General features: G+C 56.6%; 1 protein-coding gene across 2 annotated transcripts in view; it reads right to left on the bottom strand.

The window, feature by feature from the left end:
- Positions 1-16,820, bottom strand: part of FAM193A (family with sequence similarity 193 member A) — a 146,591-nt gene that overhangs the window by 42,230 nt on the left and 87,541 nt on the right. For both annotated transcript variants that reach the window (XM_070372824.1, XM_070372823.1), the window contains exons 5-8: positions 14,625-14,859; positions 10,854-10,978; positions 7,387-7,534; positions 766-843 (exon numbers count right to left, since the gene is read on the bottom strand). In XM_070372824.1, coding sequence (XP_070228925.1) covers positions 766-843; positions 7,387-7,534; positions 10,854-10,978; positions 14,625-14,859 — 586 coding nt within the window. The remainder of the gene's footprint in view (positions 1-765; positions 844-7,386; positions 7,535-10,853; positions 10,979-14,624; positions 14,860-16,820) is intronic.

The raw sequence follows: 16,820 nt of genomic DNA on the forward strand, positions 1-16,820 counted from the left end.
TGGTGCCGGCAGGGGGAGCAAGGCCGCTGCAGAGCGCACCAGCCGTGCCTGGAGAAGCAGTGGGCCTGGGGGCCACCGAGGAGGCAGCGCCTCACCTCCCGCCGGGGCAGGCATGCCTCTGTGTTTCAGAAAAGGGGCCCACGGACCAGCTTGGGCACAGGCATGGGTGGCGCCCGTCTGACGCAGGCCACGCGCTGAGTGCAGAGCACAGGTGCCCTGTCTACCCGCGCTGCCCAGAAGGGACCACGGGCGGGAGGGGAGCGGAGGCCAAGGGCTTTCACTGCGAGAGCAGCCAGCAGACACCGGCGCAGGCACCGGGCCGAGCGGGCAAGTCTCCTGGTGAAGTAATGGCCCCAAGACCAGCATGCCGGGCCGGGGAGTGCCGCCAAGGTGGCGGGCAGGGCGGGGAGAGCCTGCGGCAGGAAGGGGCGAGCCGGGAGGGCAGCAGCCGCGAGACAGCACAGTCCTGGCACACGAGGATTGGACCCGGCCTGGCCCTGGGTCCTCACTGTGCGTCGCCCCTGGAAGGGAATCCGGAGACGCAGCACCCACCCAGGAGGAGCCCGTGGGGACACGGGGAGGCTGTGGGCCGGGAGAGCCACTCCATAAACACTGTGTCCCTGGAGGAGTACAGAGACGAGGAAGCGGAAAGGAGAACCAGCCTGCAAACAGGTCTGCCGAGCAAGACGTGCAAGGTGGGCTCCGCAGCCCTTTGCTCTGCAGCGAACAGCTTCACTCCGACAACGCCCTCCCACCCACACGCACCTGCTCTTCGATGAACCGCCTCTGCTTAAAGAGCTCCCAGTCCTCCGTCAGCATGCGCTGCTTGGTCTTCATTGTCATCTACGTGGAATGCACGGGGGATGCAAAGACAGAAAGTCTGAGTACCAGCAAGAGCCACCAGGACACTTTCGAGGGGAGACTTTTAATGATGCGAGAGACCGCGTGTGGAGACAGGAGAAGCTCCAACTACAGAAAGGTCACCGGACTCGCCGCCTCGGCGCTCACACTGACTCACTCAGAGTCTCCACAGTTGTCGTGCACGGAAATCAGATGAATCACACCAAAGAGAAACTGAGAGACCAGAGATGGGCCCGCCAACACGGGGGGAGACGCTCCCCACTCGCTGAGTGCCAGGGTGGGCGCCAGGGCTGCTGTCTGGCCATGAGCCTCAGCCCAAGACGAGCACATCCCGGAGCCGGATGGCGGTGACCACCACAAGAGTGAGCGCGGCTGGCACAGCGGCACCGCAGACTCGCAAACTGCAAGGGCGGCCCGGTCTGAGGAGGCAGACTTGACCACAACAAGTAAGAAACTGGGGGAACAGGAATTAGGAACGGGCTCAAGGCACTGACTTACGTGAAGGAGGAGACTATGAAATGACTAAGTGATAATCATATAGACGTATTCTTACAAATTATTAAAAGCTGAAGCATGACCGCTGAAAGGAAGGAATGGGATACATATCTTCCAAATGATTGGAATACTCGGAGGGGGGCATGTCCTACAAGGAAGGAAGCACCACCCACAGGGGCTCCCCTCCAGCCAACACAGGGCAGCTGCCCAACTGCCTACTAAACAGCCAATCACATCTTCAAGTCAGACAAAAACGACCAATACACCCTCCAAATGAAACAAGCATAACTTAATACAAAACTTCAACTAGTAAGGAAGTAAAGGCAAAAGCTGAAATTACTGGAAAAAGCCAGAAGTAAATGTGATCAGTAAACCCAAAAGTTGGTTCTCTGAACTTCCTGCCAGGCTGAACAAGGGAAGAAATGAACCACAGACACGGCGGGAGTGAGCACGGACACGGACACACAGGAAGGGGCTTTTCTGCAACAGGAGGACACGCGAGCACGGGATGCCTCTCAACGAAAGAAGAGCTGCACAGGCGGCTCTGCACGTTGTGCTTCAGAAGTCGAGTCGATGCACTGACGTTCCAAACAATACAGACTTCCGGCAGCTGGGGTGGCGGGCGTGTAGGGCGTGGGCAGGGCTGGGGGGAGGCATGGGCAGGGCTGGGGGGAGGCCACGGGCACAGCTGGGGGAAGGCCGGGGGCACAGCTAGGGGGAGGGATGGGCAGAGCTGGGGGGAGGCCACAGGCACAGCTGGGGGGAGGCCGGGGGCACAGCTAGGGGGAGGCATGGGCAGAGCTGGCGGGAGGCCACGGGCACAGCTTGTGCATGAAGGCCGTGGGCAGAGCTGGGGAGGCCGTGGGCAGAGCTGGGGCACCGGGAGCACTGCCTGCCGCCTGCCTGGCCTCCTGCCCGGCCCCCTCAGCGCTCTCTCTGCGGCCTGAAGCCAGAGGGAGGGAACGGACCGTCCTGCAGCCGTCAAGTCCCCACTGCTGTCAAGTATCCCTGAGCACAGCTTACACCCACCCCTGTATCTGAAGGATGTGGATAATTTCCCAGGCAAATATCAATTTGTAAAACTCACTTAAGAAGCAAAAATCCCCAAACAGGCTCATAAACACAGTGTTTATTGAAAAGGCAGTAAAAAACATTGAGTCCCTCTTCCTCCTCCTGCAACAATGAACCAGGTCCCAGAGCTTCAGGTCGGGATCTACTAGTCTATCCTTCTCCTTCATGGAGCAGGAAGGTTAACTACTCCTGAAAACCGAAAACAAAAGGGAAGCTCTTCCATTCATACTGTGAGATCAGCATGAGCTTTACACAAAACAAACAGGACCTGAAAGACGGAAACTCAGTAACACCTCAGAACACAGACGCAGTGATAAAGACCCTCAACAGAATACCTAATAATGGATTAAACAATAGTATATACTCTAGTAGGGCTTAATTCCAGGAGTGCAATATCTCAAAATTAGGAAGCCTAATGTAATTCAACACTAGAACTGGACATGGAACAGCTGAATGGTTCAAAACTGGGAAAGGAGCATGTCAAAGCTGTATATTGTCACCCTACTTATTTAACTTATATGCAGAGTACATCATGCGAAATGCTCGGTTGGATGAAGCACAAGCTGGAATCAAGATTGCTTGGAGAAACATCAATAACCTCAGATATGCAGATGACATCACTTTAATGGCAGAAAGCAAAGCGGAACTAAAGAACCTCTTGATGAAGGTGAAAGAGGAGAGTGAAAATGCTGGCTTAAAACTCAGCATTCAAAAAATGAAGACAATGGCATCCGGTTGCATCATTTCATAGCAAATAAACGGGGTAAAAGTGCAAACAGTGACAGATTTCATTTTTGTGGGGGGCTCCAAAATCACTGTGGACAGTGACTGAAACTATGAAATTAAAAAACACTTGCTCCTTGGAAGAAAACCTATGACCAACCTAGACAGCATATTAAAAAGCAGAGACATTATTTTGCCGACAAAGGTCCGTCTAGTCACAGCGATGGTTTTTCCAGTAGTCATGTCTGGATGTGAGAGTTGGACCATAAGGAAGGCTGAGCACCGAAGAATTGATGCTTTTGAACTGTGGTGTTGGAGAAGACTCTCGAGAGTCCTTTGGACTGCAAGGAAAACCAAGCAGTCCATCCTAAAGGAAATCAGTCCTGGGTGTTCTTTGGAAGGACTGATGCTAAAGCTCAAACTCCAATACTTTGGCCACCTGATGCAAAGAGCTGACTCATTTGAAAAGACCCTGATGCTGAGAAAGACTGAAGGCGGGAGGAAAAGGGGACGACAGAGGATGAGATGGCTGGATGGCATCTATTTGGAACTAGTCTGTTGTTCCATGTCCAGTTCAAACTGTTGCTTCCTAACCTGCATAAAGGTTTCTCAAGAGGCAGGTCAGGTGGTCTGGTAGTCCCATCTCTTTCAGAATTTTCCACAGTTTATTGTGATCCACACAGTCAAAGGCTTTGGCATAATCAATAAAGCAGAAATAAGATGGTTTTCTGGAACTCTCTTGCTTTTTCGATGATCCAGGGGATGTTGGCAATTTGATCTCTGGTTCCTCTACCTTGTCTAAAACCAGCTTGAACATCTGGAAGTTCACGGTTCACGTCCTGTTGAAGCCTGGCTTGGAGAATTTTGAGCATTACTTTGCTAGCGTGTGAGATGAGCGCAATTGTGCAGTAGTTTGAACATTCTTTGGCATTGCCTTTCTTTGGGATTGGAATAGAAACTAACCTTTTCCAGTCGTGTGGCCACTGCTGAGTTTTCCAAATTGGCTGGCATATTGAGTGCAGCACTTTCACAGCATCATCATCTAGGATTTGAAATAGCTCAGCTGGAATTCCATCACCTCCACTAGCTGTGTTTGTAGTGATGCTTCCTGAGGCCCACTGGCTTCGCATTCCAGAATGTCTGGCTCTAGGTGAGTGATCACACCATCCTGATTATCTGGGTTGTGAAGATCTTTTTTGTACAGTTTTCTTGTGTATTCTTGCCACTTCCTCTTAGTATCTTCTGCTTCTGTTAGGTCCATAATATTTCTGTTCTTTATTGAGCTCATCTTTGTATGAAATATTCCCTTGGTATCTCTAATTTTCTTGAAGAGATCTCTAGTCTTTCCCATTCTATTGTTTTCCTCTATTTTTTGCACCGATGACTGAGGAAGGCTTTCTTATCTGTCCTTGCTCTTCTTTGGAACTCCACATTCAGATGCTTATATCTTTCCTTTTCTCCTTTGTTTTTCGCTTCTCTTCTTTTCTCAGCTATTTGTAAGGCCTCCCCAGACAGTCATTTGGTCATAGCAAACACCCTCTTCCAACAACACAAGAGAAGACTCTACACATGGACATCACCAGACGGTCAACAACAAAATCAGCTTGATTATATCTTTTGCAGCCAAAGATGAAGAAGCTCTATACACTCAGCAAAAACAAGACCAGGAGCTGAATGTGGCTCAGATCATGAACTCCTTCTTGCCAAATTCAGACTTAAAGAAAGTAGGGAAAACCACTAGACCATTCAGGTATGACCTAAATCAAATCCATTATGATTATTCACTGGAAATGGGAAACAGATTTAAGGGACTAGATCTCATAGATACAGTGCCTGATGGACTATGGATGGAGGTTCCTGACGTTGTACAGGAGACAGGGATCAAGACCATCCCCAAGAAAAAGAAATGCAAAAAAGCAAAACGGCTGTCTGAGGAGGCCTTACAAATAGCTGTGAAAAGAAGAGAAGCGAAAAGCAAAGGAGAAAAAGGAAGACATACCCATATAGACCTTTAAACATGCTGAATCCTGCTTGTGCGTGTCCTGTTGAGGGTTCTGCATCGACACTCGTTACAGAACTAGCATGTCCTGTTGAGGATTCTGCATCGATGCTCATTACAGAACTAGCGTGTCCTGTTGAGGATTCTGCATCGACACTCGTTGCAGAACTATAGTTTTGGTCTGTAGTTTTCTTGTAGTGTCTTTGGCATCAGAATGAGTTAGGAAGTGTTTCTTCCCTTTTAGTTTTCTGGAAAACTCTAAGAAGGGTGGGTATTAATTCTTAAACGTTTCCTAGAATTCACCTGTGAAGCCGCTGGGTCCTGAAATTTTCTTTGTTGGGAGATTTTTGATTACTGACCCAATATCCTCACTAGTTATAGGTTTACTGAGTTTCCCCACTTTCTCATGATTTAAGGTCTCGCTGGTCCTGTGTTTCTGAGTTTGTCCATTTTGTCTAGGTCATGCACCCTGTTGGCTCGCAGGGTCCTCAGGCTGCCCTGCATCTCCTGCAGGGGTCCGGCCTGGTCGGAGTTGCCCTGGAGACCCCGCAGCCCTCACATCCGGACTCCAGGAGTCTGACTACAACTGTCCTCAGTACAGGCTTCTCAGTGACAGCCTGTGAACTTCTGCCGCCAGTCTTTCAGCTCCTGGCCAGCCCTCCGGTGGATTCGCCAGGGAGCAGCGTTTCTGCCTACAGGTCTGTCACGACTGCAGATTCTCACAGGACCAAGAGGCAAGCCGAGGGAGAACGCCAGCACCACCGGCCAGGATCACAGCGCACAGAGCCGGGGCGCCGTCGGACGGACGGTGTGCCGCTGTCCTCGCAGCAGCCTATCGTCCACATGGACCCAGAAGGTTCTCAGGGAACACCCACGGGGCTTGTGGGGTTTCAGACTGTCCAAATGCAGCTCTGGAGTCCAGAGCACCCTGAAGAGGGGCCCTACCTGAGGAGGGGAACCTGGCCTCAGATAGCTGAGCCCCACACTCGCTCGCAGCCCTGTGCTGGGAGGCATGGTGGGTCCCCACAACCCACACTCCCCTAGCCCAGAGAGCAGGCTCCTCAGAGAAGGTGGCGAGCATGCATGGGGTGGGCTGTGCTCGTCCCCTTGGCCTGACTCAGCTGCTGGAGGTCCGGATGAAGGCTGCCTAGGGAGGGCAGTGGGAGGGCAGCAGCATCTGCCAAATGCACCTCAGCCAGGCAACGTGGGCCAGCCCCACCCATAGGGGCTGAAGCTGAGGGGTCAGGAATCAGCGACAAGCACAGCTGGAGAACAAGTGTCACATGAAGAAAACCCCAAACCACCACTGCCCTCTGCGGGAAGCACAGGACAGTGGGCAGCGCGTCACAAGCACAGAGCAACTCCCGAGGCCACACGCCAGGGGCGCACGGGCTGCGAAGAGGTCAGGTACGGCTGCACAGAACAAGCCGCCCCAGCCAAGCTTGGCTCAGCAGCGCCGATCCAGAAGGTTGCCAGCAGCACCGGTGGGCGGACAGCCCGACCACACGGGGGAGGACGGGGAGGAGAACTTTCCCATGTCCTGAACGAGACAGCCCCTGTGAATAGGACGGTCCCTGAGGCCGCAAGACTCCTGGGACTCCACGAAACATGGAGAGGCTGGAACAAATGGCGACCCGGGAACGTGTCCGACCCTTCCTGTGTCTCAACCCCTCATCTGGCTCAGGCAGCAGCTCTGAGACCAAGGACCACAGCAGAGGCCAGGCGGCATTCACGGTCGTGTTTGGAGACAGACACTAGCCCAGCGCACATCTTCAGCCAGAACCAAAGGCGCGTCTCCCCATGGCCTCAGAGGTGCGCCCTGAGCTCCGTCACGGCTTCCCTCAGCCCTCACCCCGTGCCCTCGGGAAAGCTCCGTGTCGAGCACCTCCCCGCTCCCACCGCCCAGGTGAGGCAGGCAGCCGGCTCGTGCTGCCAGACAGGCTGGGGCACAGGGGCCTGTGCCCTGCCTCCCCACGCTGGACCCGCCGGCGTGCCCCAGGCCTGTGCTCCCATTCAGACGCGGCAGCGTGGGTGGACGAGGGGCGCTGTGGGTCCCTCGGGCGTGCGCCCCCAGGCTCCGGACGGCAAGTGTCAGTTCCCGAGGGCCGGAGCGGCTCCCAGAGGCCCCGCAGGCCGCACGGAGCCTGGGCGCCCCTCTTGCCCCGCCCCCGCCCCGGGCCCCCCAACCCCCAGCGTCCACAGGCACGCCCCCTGGCACGCCCCTCGCGGGCACCCACCTGCTCGTCCACGTAGGCGTCAATCCTCTTCTGGCACTGCAGCCACTCGGCGGCCACGGCGCGCAGCTCCTCCTCGGAGCGCTGGAACCGCTGCAGCAGCGCGCTGTACGTGTCCTCGCAGCAGCCGTCGTGCGTCGTGGTCCCCAGCCTGCGGACAGAGGCCTGTGACCGCCCTGCTAGCACCTTCCCTCCCGAGGCGGCGGGGGCCCCCACTGCACCGCCCCAAGCCTGCTGCCCAGCACGTGCAAGATATAGGCCAAGCGCCCAGAGCCGAGTCTGGCCGAAAGAAGCAGCTCAGACAAGGAACAGATCTGATAAAAAAATGAGTGGTGAGGGACGCTGCTCTAAAAAGACTAAGGCCCAGAGACGCATTCACAACAAGTGGGCTGGAAAAGGATTCCTGCCCGTTCAGATACACTGATCCAGAGAAAACACAACATTTAATAAGAAATACAAACTCTGGGCCAGGCTTTCACATTAAGTACAACAGGAAATTCAATTCAAAAAAGTACAATTACAGTTTCATTTATTCTCTACCATACCTTGTTAAGAAAGATGGTAAGACGACAAATGAGAGAATTAACAGAAAACAAAAGACAGATAGCAGGTAAACAGCTGGATTTCTGAAGAAGGAGGCACTTGGGAGCGCGGGGAGGGGGCAGCTCGTCTTATGAGGCAGGCTGTCTTCAGAAACCGTTCGTTTTCCTAATCTCTGAACATGTCAACATCTGAGCCAAAATAACGGTAATAAAGACCTCCTAACAAGGAATTTCTAAATCCAAACCAACACTTATAACTGCTCAGGAGCACAGGCTGGTGTGCAGGGTTAATATCAGTGCTGTTTACACAGAAGAACTGGAAGCTGCCCACTGGGGTCAGAGCCCTACACCACACGGGGCTTCCCAGACTCTGAGAGATACCGACCTGCTTACGCCCAAACGCACATACACGCACTCACACATGCGTCCGAAATGGAAATGCTCCCACGTGAAGCAGAGCTAGGGCTATGCCATGTTCAAAATGCGTGTGTGTGCTGGGGCGGAGTGAGGCGTGGACGCTGGAAAAAAGTCTGGAAGCAACACCAAATTTTTTACGGTACTACTTTTCATCATGACTTCCTGTTTTCAGAACTTTATTTCTGAATTCCAGATTGCAATGGCAACCTAATGATTTTGTAATTAAAACAAACAACGTGACTGAAAAACGAGCAGGGTTCCACGGGTGCAGACAGCGCCCTCTCCCCGCTGGTGTCCACTGTGTGGAGACGCACACCGCGTGGACAGGGTCCTGTGTGCTGCAGCGTCTGCATGGGTCCCGCGCATTGGAGGGAGACACAGAAACCCACGTCCCTGACAAGCTGTGCAGCAAAGGGCAGGCCGGGAGCCCGCTGGAACCACGGCGGCCCTGCGACGCCAGGGCTCACACCCCAGGACTGCCCTCCTAAGGCTGCGCCTGGCCCCAGGACACATCGCTCTTCAGCGCCCTGACCCCCAGGCCTCGCCAAGGCGGCTCTGGGCTCCGTAGAGCACATGGGCACCCAGGGGAGAGCGTGGCAGCCCGTGAGGCAGTGACGTGGTCCTCCTGGGCCTCTACAGCCCCGTCATCACAGACCCGCCTCCCACGTGGGGCTGCCCTGCCTCCCCTGCGCTGCCCGAGGCCCGAGGCGCTCTCCTGTGCTCCTCTGCAGACCTGCTCAGAGCCAGGGGAGGGCAAAGCAGCTGTGGGTGGGGGCAGGGGTGGTCCTGGACTTCTGAGGGCGCGGGTGGCACTCAGAGCGTGACCGGAAGGCACAGGCTGGAGTGCAGACAGAACAGGAAGCCCCCCGATGGCAGGAAGTGTCCTCAGGGTCAGACAGCATCATCGGTCCAGCACACAGGCCATTCTCTCAACAGTCACTCTGCAAACACAACCACCCCACATAACGGGTGGTGGTATCTACGATGAACAATAATCTATGTGAAACAGTATGTGGTGGGAAGTGAGAAAGAAAACGACATAAAATCACTGTGGGTAAGTTTACTTATTTACAAGCCCAATTAAATATTCCCTTAACGATTAATATGTATTAAAAATAAAGACCAAGTCAAGCCACAGCTCCGGAAACCACCACAAGCTAAGCAGCTGCAGCAGGTTCCTGGCCCCCCGAGGGACAGCAGAGTCTGGTAGGGCGGCCGCTCCATCGCCAACTGCGGCCACACAGACGGGCCAGCTGGGCCCCCAGGGCGTGCACGCTGCATCACCTGGCCCGGCGGCCCTGCAGGACCTGTGGTGCCAGCTCCTCGACAGGCTGACTGCAAGGGGAAGTGGGCAGGGTGGGGCCTGCAGACTAGAGCACCTCAAAAGGAATGGAGGTCAGCATGTTATGGTGACAGAGTCTATCTGGGGCAACAGGGAAGTTTTGGAAATATTGGTGGTGGTCATCCAATCATTATTAAAAATGTAATTACAGCTGCTGAATCACACACTTTAAGAGAATTAATATGCTTTGTGAATTAGACCTCAATAAAGCTCTTAAAAAACATAGGCACAAGGACTTCCCTGACGGCAGAACGGTCAAGAGTCCACCTGCCGATGCAAGGGACACGGGCTTGGTGCCAAGTCCAGGAAGATCCCACATGCCGCAGAGCAACTAAGCCCGCGCACCACCACTCCTGGGCCTGTGCTCGGCAATGAGACGCCCCCTCGACGGGAAGCCTGCGTGCCGCAGCGAAGAGCTGCCCCCGCTCACCGCGGCCGGAGAAAAGCCCGAGTGGCAGGAAGACCCAGTGCGGCCAGAAATAAATGAATAAATTAAAAAACCAAACCAAACCACCGAGACACAGGACCTTCCTGAGTTAAGTCAGTTTCTTTAAATGAGTTAACTTATGAGATCATTTCTATTAAAAAAAAAAAAAAAAGCAAATCAAAAAGCAGGGAAGACTATGTATGGAAATGCACATGAGTAGTGAGGAATAAAGACGGGGGCTTCTCTCCTCCCCATCACCAGAGTGAGGGATCCCGAGCACGGTATGGGACTCCATGCTCGGCACGCCTTATGGAGCTCCGGAGACATGCTGCAGCAGGAAGCCCCGAGCCCGGAGGCGGGGGGCGCGTCTGAGAGACCGGACAGGCGACCGGGCCCCCTCCTGCGCCCCTGGCCCCATCAGCCGACCTCCCTCCCCACCCAAGTGCCACAGAGGGGACCACCCCACGGCCACCGAGCAGAACCCGCGTCTCGTCAAGTAAAGCACCTTGTACCGCAGCTTTCCTTTATCAGGAGAAATCTGTGACGTTAACTCTTAGTCGCATCAATCCTGGGTTTGTTATTCTAAGTTTAACTGTATTACTCTTCGGGTTGTGAGCTTTCTCCCCAAGCGGCATTCTCCCCTAAGCCCTGCACTTTCCTGGCAGAACTGCCGTGGCAGAGGTGTCCAGGCGCACAGCTGCTGCGCCCCAGGGGCAGGACGCACGCGGGGGAGACCGACTACCTGATCTGCGACACCAGGGCTGGCAGGTTGCTCTGGAGAAGCGGCTCGGAGAAGACCAGGTCTTCAAAGAGGTGCTTGTTGTGCAGCTCCCACGTCACCTGGAACTTCTTCAGGTGCTCGTTTTCCTAGTTAATGAGACATACGAGAAGACACGCTGAATTAAAGACTGGAAAACTGGCAGAGCACGCTCTCCCTGACCTCCCACAAACCACGTCCCTCTATGCAGGCCAGAACACCGCGCTCCGAGGGCGGCGAGTCCCTGGGCCTGCAGCCTCCTCCTGACTGACTCAGCAAGACGCACACGGCTGAGGGCGCAGGAGAGAGCTCAGTGCACAGCCAATGGCATCTCTCACCACGGGGCCTTCGAGCCGACTGAGAGCCCTCGCAAACGACTTCACTGCGTACCCACCCTGTGGCGCCCAGGGACGATCCAGAGCCTGTCCAGAGAAGAGCCTGAGGTGAGTCTGACAGACCGAGAACTCCATGCTGGCAACCTCGTGGGGAGGTCAGCTCCTCCTCTCCCTGATGAACGTGGCCACCTCATCCGTTACTTTCCACAACCGCTTTACACACTCAACACCCTTCCGGCCATCAGAGCGAGTGACCTCTAGAGAGAACAGGGGCCCAGGGCTCCGTTCACGTGCTCTGACTGCAACCACACGTTCGTGAACTCGCATGTCGGCCACATGCAGGCTCCCTACGGTGCGTCAGCTCGCACATGGGAAGACGGCCTCCTCTGAGCGACCGACAGCCCCACAGACTTCAGGAGCACGGCACCCCCGTCCCCGCCAGAGCCACGCCTCATGCCACCCACCGACGAGTCTGCTCCCGCTCACTGTTTAGCGTAGCCGAGCAGAAGGGCTGACACTGGGGGACGTCGGGACACGATCTCCCTGCGGACACCCCAGTGTCCTGTGCCCTCACCAGCAGGGGACGGAGGGGCTGAGAGAGCAAGCGAAGGGGAACCGCGCCCGTTCCTGAACCCACACACACCTGCAGAACGATGCTGCAGGCACAAAGGCCTGCTCCGCACGCGCACACAGACGGGCTACACGCTTTGTGAGCGCTCTGGAGCCGCACGGAGCCTCGGCAGGGGCCCTCGGACCCTCACCTCTGTCTGCATTTCCACTGTCGGCTCTCATTGCATGTTTTACCAAAACGCTCCACGCCAGTCTCTCATGCAGTGCCTCTCAGAGCCATTCCCACACCAGAAAGCTGGGCGGGGCTGAGGCCGGGCCTGAGCCTGAATCAGGCACGCTGTGTGAAGACGTGCTCGTCGTGAGTACAGAGCCACAGATGGCGTGGGGACAGCACACACACACTCCTCAGGGACCCCTCCGCACAGGCACCGCGCCAGCTCGGACAGAGACAACGCAGCGGGCCGCAGCTTCCAAGCTCCCAGGGGCAGGGCAGAGGCCCGCGCCCAGGTTGCGACCCGTCCCTGCGACAGAGAGCACAGAGCGAAGGTGGCAGGAGGAGGAGCGAGGGTCCCGGGAGGGTCCCGGAGCCACGGGCGAGCCTGGCTGCTGCATGTTTTCGTGAAGAGGGGATGGTCCCTGCCCGCTGGTCTGAGCGCAGCCCCGAGTTATGCTGGCAGGAACAGGACCAGAGCTCTGGGTTGGGCACATCAGCTAGAGGTGACCAAAGGCGAGGACTGCTGTAGGAAGACACTGGTATTTTTTCAGATCTGAAATTATGCTTCCAGACGAGGCGTGTGAGAGAAACAGCAGACCCCATACTCGTTTCACAATCTCAGATCAACCTGGGACAGCAACGCACACCAGTGAGCAGCACGCCCCACAGCCCACACAGTAACCCTGACCTTGGGGCCGCGGTGCCCCATTCACATGCCGGGCAGCCTGCCAGGGTCTGGGAGGCAGGGCCTGCGGGGGTGTGCGGTCACAGCTGCTGCAGCGACTACGCGGGGGGCGGGGGCGGCAGCAGAGACTCAGTGTGGCTGCACCCAGAGGCCCCAGGAGAGCTCCCAGCCAACTTGGCCCTGGCCCTGGCCCTGGCCCCTCCACCCCAACACTCCCGCCTGTCACTTCCCGCAGACGGTGGGGCTGGGAAGGAGGGCAAGCGTGTGCAGTCACGTCCTAACAGAACTTGAGAAACAGCAGGCTGGTCAAGATCCTGCTGTCCTTGAGAAGGGAGACTCAGGGTTCCCGCCTGTTACAGCTGGGGAGGCATCTCCTGGACAAACGGAGGCACAAGGACGCTTCCCAGAAAGTTACATGTGCAGATGCCCTCGACCTCCTGCCGCGGTGCACGTGCTCTGCAGCTCTGGGCTTGCAGAGGGCACTGCCCTGGAGAGGCGGGGTGGCGAGCAGAGGGGGAACAGGCCAGGGGACTCGCGGAGGAGGACCCTCTCGCGGCCAACCACAAAACCCGAGCTTTCAAGCAAAACTCACAACTCCGGCAAACGGACACTTGGCACTGGGCCTGGAAGCTCCTCCGCGTGTAGGGGCCCTTCCGAAGAGGTCAACAGTGACGGCGGCGGGGCTGGTCCACACTGAGGACAGCGCTGCTGAACTGGACACTGAAGACCATCAGGCAGCTCTGCGCAACCCACTCAGTGAACCAGGGATTCCCAAATGATCAAGGTCGGATGCTCAAAAACCACCTGAAGGCTGAGCGACCCCAACAGACGGTGACGGAGCAGAGTCCCCTCGCTCGGGTGACAGTTTCAGGCCCACCTTGCAGCCAACCGCCAAGAAGTACTCGGGCTCTGGTAGACTGCCTCAAAGAATACCCACAATGGACTGAGAAGTCTACGAAAATATTCCTCCCCTTCCCAAGTAAATAGCCGTGTGAGGCCCCATTTTCTTGAAAACTTCAACCGAAACAGCCTGACAAGCTGAGCACAGAGGCAGACACAAGCAAGCGCGCGTGCTCCGTCCAGCCAGACGCCGAGGCGTCCGCTCCGCGCACAGCAGCGCGGCCCTCGGGGCTCCCCCCGCGCAGGAGTGGCAGGCTCTACTGGAGCGAGGCTCGAGGTGGCCCTGGACCCGGAACCCACCTGCAGGACTGGCTTGTTTCTACCGAGGCCTGCCAACTTCAGAGTCACACAGAGACCCTTACGCTCAAGTCTTCAGAACCACCAGTTTTGAAACTGACTGTATTTGTTTCAAGACACTGTTTTACCACGAAGAAAGCAGCTTCATTTAATAACAAAATGTGAGCGATGAGGACCACCTCCACAGACTGTTAGTAAACCAAGGAAGCAAAGAGGGCCTGTTTCTCCTTCCAGCCGGCAGGTGCGCCGAGGCCGTCGAGGCCAGGTCCCAGGAGGTGCGTCTCCACCACCTCCTCCTGCAGCCCCTACGGCCACGGCCTCTCTGAGGCGGTCAGAGGCCCAGGGAGAGCAGGTCTGTGTGTCCCTTTCACCAGGACTGGAAGACGCCCACAGGGGCCGGCATCCCACCTGAGCACGAACCCCTCCTCAGTCCAGCGCTGGGCAGCCCCCACGCCCTGCCCCACCCCAGCACGGCCTCCGTGCGCGCAGCACAGCACTCCGGCCCCGCAGAGACATGCCCCCGTCATTGCGAACCGTTTCCTCCCCCTCACGCTGTGCCCACGCTGTTCCCTGGGCCCCAACGTCCCCACACGGTGCTCCTGCTTCTGTGCAGCAGCCAAGTCCTGAGGGACGGGAAAGAGGGGAGCAGCCCCCGCCCCCTGCCCAAGGAGGGGAAGCAGCCCCCACGCCCCGCACTTCGCCCGAGCAGGGGACAGCTTGATGGGCTGTGGCCCCCCGCAGACGTGGCGCCTCACCAGCGTGCCGAGGAAGCTGCTGATGGTGCGTGCGGCCTGGCACAGGGCGCCGTACTCCTCCAGGAGGAGGGAGATGAACTGGTGCGCCTGCGGCGGGCCCTGCAGGCCGGACGGCGGCTTCACTCTGGATGCGGCTGACAGCTGCCGCAGGAGCCGGACCTTCATCTCCAGCACGTACTCCCGCGCCTGCTGCTCCAGCCGCTGGTACAGCTGGTAGGGGTCCCGCTCACAGAGCCTGCATGGGAGAGAGGCACACTCACCTGCAGGGCCTGCTCACAGTCACCCCCGACGGGCGGGGCGCCCCGAGCTCATTGCGCAGACAGGGAGACTGGCGCCCGCTGAGTGCCCTGTCAGATGGGGGCGGGGCGGGGGTCGCTCACGCAGCCAGCCAGCAGGGGGCAGAGCGTGCACAGGGGAGCCGGGCTGGGATGCCAGGAGACCCAAGCGCTGTCTTTGAACACGTCTGTGCTGCCGGGTGAGGAGCAACAACCCCAGAGGAGCTGCCTGGGCAGGAGGCCGGCTCGTCCTCCTTCCTAGTGACTCAGTCTACAGTCCAAATGGGCTGGTACTGTTCTCATCACCAGAGAAATCTTAAGAGACAAATTATCCCACCAAAAAACTAAGTGATGAGATAAAACGTGTCAGCTGAAGATCAGAGACAACAAATCAGGACATGCCCCCAATCAGGCCACAACAGCAAGTATCCGTTTCACGAATTTCCTTTCTAACATGGAGACTGTCAGCTTTTACAAACTTGTTCTACAGTAACTGGCAGGACTGTGGTTAAAGAGCCCCCTGGCTTTCACTGTGCACTTCTGAGGAGCCTCCAGATGGAAACCGACGACACCGGAGCAGCAGGCACGGGCTCCGTGTACCGCCCGCCACCAGGAGCACCACGGGAGCTCGGCACACGAGAGCAAACCCAAGAGCAATACAGCTCCTGGACTCGGACCACAGCCCCTTTCCCCGCTGGGCACCACGCTGGGCAAGAGAGAGAGAAGCTGTCACCTATTTCACTTGTGCTTCCAGGCAGCTCAGTGGGTAAAAACTCTGCCTACGATGCAGGACACACAAGAGATGCAGGGTCGATCCCTATGTCGGGGAGATCCCGTGGAGAAGGGAGTGGCGACCCACTTCAGGATTCCTGCCTGGAAAACTCCATGGACAGAGGAGCCTGACGGGCTACAGTGTACGGGGTTGCAAACAGTCGGAGACGAATGAGCGACTGAGCACATTTCATTTTTAACTCATCATACCAAACCACCTCGGCTGTAAAAGACAAGAGCCAAATAAAAACAGAACCCTGTAGCCTTATTAAAACCATGGCCAGAGAACAAGAAGAACTGAGCAATTCCCACTGTGGTTAGTTCAATTCAGATCGACGTGTTAGTTTTTAAATGTAGGATAACAAGTATAATTTTAATTACCAGTATAGAGGCTGCTCTCTGAAACAACGCACTTCATCTCTTAAGGAGGGTCACAGAAGTCTCAGACGACACGGGGGCAGCAGGCCTTACTGGGGCCGAGTGCCTCCTCTGTGGTGCCCTGTGCCTGGGGACTGGACACATGCTGTGCGTCGTCTCTTTCTCCATTTCTGTACCTTACATGTTTAACCATGACCACGTGCTCCTCTGGCAGACTTTGTAAAAGTCCTGACTGAGGCAGGAAGACGGACACTCTGTGGAAGCTCTCCCAGCCGCACGTCCGACAAACACTGGTCCCGGCGGCAGGGCTCCAGGCACAGCGCGACTCCAGGGAGCGGGGTAACACAACACAAAAGAGGGGAGGGCAAGGCGGGGGGAGGCCCCTGGGGTCAGGTCCTCCAGGGAGCGGGGTAACACAACACAAAAGAGGGGAGGGCAAGGGGAGGGGGAGGCCCCTGGGGTCAGGTCCTCCAGGGAGCGGGGTAACACAACACAAAAGAGGGGAGGGCAAGGAGGGGTGGAGGCCCCTGGGGTCAGGTCCAGTGGTCTGAGACAGTGGCTCTCAAGTCTAATGCGAAGGGCTGCTGCTGTTGTGAAGTCGCTCAGTCGTGTCTGACTCTCTGCAACCTGATGGACTGCGGCCCACCAGGCTCCTCTACCGGTGGGATTCTCCAGGCACGAATACTGGAGTGGGTTGCTGTTTCCTTCTCCAGGGGCTCTTCCCCACCCAGGGACAAACCCTCGTTTTCTGCAGTGGCAGGCAGATTCTTTA

The sequence above is a fragment of the Bos mutus genome, chromosome 6 (assembly GCF_027580195.1).
Source record: "Bos mutus isolate GX-2022 chromosome 6, NWIPB_WYAK_1.1, whole genome shotgun sequence".
Lineage (NCBI taxonomy): Eukaryota > Metazoa > Chordata > Mammalia > Artiodactyla > Bovidae > Bos > Bos mutus.